The sequence below is a fragment of the Chenopodium quinoa genome, unplaced genomic scaffold, assembly GCF_001683475.1.
Source record: "Chenopodium quinoa cultivar QQ74 unplaced genomic scaffold, ASM168347v1, whole genome shotgun sequence".
Taxonomy (NCBI): domain Eukaryota; kingdom Viridiplantae; phylum Streptophyta; class Magnoliopsida; order Caryophyllales; family Amaranthaceae; genus Chenopodium; species Chenopodium quinoa.
This window is the reverse complement of record NW_018744704.1, coordinates 604,737-607,646: the sequence shown is the minus strand read 5'-3', so window position 1 is coordinate 607,646 and position 2,910 is coordinate 604,737. Positions and strand designations below refer to the sequence as shown.

At 38.7% G+C, this 2,910-nt stretch overlaps 1 protein-coding gene across 1 annotated transcript; it reads right to left on the bottom strand.

Moving 5' to 3' along the window:
- Positions 1–1,605: 1,605 nt before the first annotated feature.
- Positions 1,606–2,412, bottom strand: LOC110702843. Its single transcript, XM_021880585.1, has 2 exons — positions 1,863–2,412; positions 1,606–1,772 (listed from the first exon to the last, which is right to left on the bottom strand). The coding sequence occupies exons 1-2, from the start codon at positions 2,410–2,412 to the stop codon at positions 1,606–1,608; spliced, it is 717 nt and encodes a 238-aa protein (XP_021736277.1).
- Between the last annotated feature and the right edge of the window lie 498 nt (positions 2,413–2,910).

Here is a 2,910-nt window from a genome sequence, read left to right as displayed (position 1 = left end):
TTTTTGTTTTTGCTATTGAACTTAAGATAATTCAATTGGGAAAATCAAATTAGGGATTTCAAATTCAATTGATTCTGGGTTTTTTTTTTTTTACAGGAGGGTGATTTTGGATTCTTTTAGTGGGTTAATGCTAATAAAATGGACCTTGAAGATCTACGATTCCAGGTTTTTGAAAGAGATACTCAAGTTGCTGAAAAAGAGATTGAAATTGATTTCATGAAGGAGTAGTTGAAAAAAGTTGAGAAGAATTTGGGAATTAAGGAGGATGAGTTGAATGATACCAAAATGGAGCTTTGCCACACTAGAATTAAACTAATGAAGGCGTCAAGGAATGAAAAAAACTTCTCCATTGCTCTGTTTGTGTCATGGATTTTCTTTGCTTTTCTTTTACTGTATTTGAAGGCATGACAGTGATGTTGTGCAGATGATAGTTGGTTAGAGTGAATAAGTTAGTTTAGGTTGGGAAATGATTGTATGTTGGGCATTTGTGACATGTATGGTCAAAAAACCTGGTGGCTATGCAAGATATGTATGCTGTAATGATTTGATGAATAAAAGGAAGTTATTTTGACAAAAAATTGCTTACAACTTCAATTATCATATAGAAATGAACACATTTCAAAAAGTTGTTATATTGAACATAATAAGTTGACAATGTTTAGTCCAAAATACACAATTTGAACCCTGCCATAGTTCATGCCATTACATTGTAATATGCATATTGACTTCTATAAGCCAACATGCCCAGAAAACTGTTCCCAAAAGCGTACATAAACAAAGTACAAAACACTTAATTAGTTCATTACACCAAAAGTGAGTCACTGTTCATGCCACTACTTAGTTGACTATTGAGTTGGTTGATGTAAGGTGGAACGTTGACTTTCTTGACTGCACTGGAACCAACCCATAGCTGATCTTGTTATCCTTTGATTGGCTTGGGTCTGCACACAGATACAACAGCAGATTAACATTAGTATAACATTAATTGCAAGCTAAATCAAACACACATAAATTGACAACATAAAGGCACTTACACTAGTCATTGCAGTTCCATCTGATGCAATGAATACACCTACACCTTATAGGACCTGAACAGTTATAACACATCACCAAATAAGCAAAAAAATACAAGTTACAACATACAAATAAGCTATGTACAACTAGGAAAATATACATGGTTCCTTCCTCTACCCCTGGTACTACCCCTGCCCCTTCCTACTCCCCTGTTCCCACTTGAAACACCTCTGCTAGAGCCAGCAACATCTGAACCCCTTCCTCTTCCAGCATTGGCAGCAACACCTCCTCTACCCCTTCCACCCCTTGATCCCCTACCCATTATTATTGTTCTTCCTCCTCTACCAAGTATGGTAGGTTGAGCAGTTAGGGAGTGGTGGGTTGTATCAATTTGTTGTCTAGAAGAGCGTGTATCATGAGTGGATTGCACAGATGTTGGTGTAGGTTAAGGTGCAGTTGCAGTTGCAGTATGTTCAGCATCCTTGCAAGGCCTCCCTCTAGCCCTTTTTGGAGCAGGTTCAGGTGGTTGTACATTGTCCTTCTTAGGGCACTTTCTTTTATTATGCCCTTTTATTTGGCAGAGGGAACAAGTCATTTCAATCCCTGTTCTGTCAAGGAACCAAATTTTTTGGGGTTCTCATATGGATCTTTGATTTGATTTTTCCTTGGCCTCCCTGGACCAATTTTGATTGGTGGAGGATCAATAGGCATAGACGCTACTGGCCAATGCCTTTCACCTTCAATTGGTGGAATGGAGCCTAACAAAATCCAGAAAAGAAAGGCATTAGTTCACAACAAAATCTAGAAAAGAAAAACCAAAATGCATGCCTTAATGGTAGATTAGTTACCTGCATACACTAACAAATAAGTGTCCCTGTAGTAGCATTTATCCACAAACAGCTCTGGTTCCTTGCCCAGAAAATATATGGAAGCCACTGCATGGCAACATGGGATGCCAAGCATGTCCCATTTCTTACAAGTACAGCTCCTACTTTCCAAATTCACCACTAGCTGATCTAAGTTGTAATTAACATTGAAAAGGATTTCAAAGGAAGGAGTTACTTCACATTCTGCAGCCTTTGCCTTCTCAGCTTCCAACTTGGCTTGAATTCTTGGACAAAGTATTGAGGTGGCTTTCATCATAGCTTGCCTTTTCACCACCATTCTCTGCATCAATGCAGCTCTTATGTCTTCTAACATGTAGAGCAAATGCTTGGTCCTTGCTTGAATGATGTACCCATTGAATGTCTCTGCTATGTTTGAAGTAATTGCATCAGTCTTGACTGCAGGATTCAGAAAAGCTCTGCAAAATAATTCAGGCCTTAGCAATTTGAAGTCATTGGCTGCATCCACATTCAACTCTGCAAACTTCTCAAGTCCTTCATTATAATCAGCCATATTGTATGACTTTACAATCCTCTAAAACATCAATTTCAGCTCATCTCTTTTATACTTCTTGTGCTAGTGAGAAAATATGTGTCTAGCATAGTGTCTGTGCTCTGCCTTAGGCAGAACAGTTGAGACACTATGCACTATACTCTGTCAAATTACAAAACAAACAATAGAGAATTCAATTGAGCATAGTCCACTATTATAAGCAAGTATATAAAATTAGCTCATCTAAAGAATTAGGTTAGGAATCATACCTGATGCTCATCAGAAATGATTGAGATCCCTTATCCTTCTTCCAGATTTAGACAAGCAGCAAGTTTCTTGAAGAACCACTCCCAGCTGGAGTTGTTTTCACCTTCAACTACAGCCCAGCACACTAGGAACATCTGGTCATTACTGTCCCTGCCAACAACAGCCAACAGTTGACCCCCCATAAAGGTCTTCAGAAAACAGGAATCCACTGCCAAGGCCTTCCTACAACCTTGCATTCACCCAGTTTTCAAA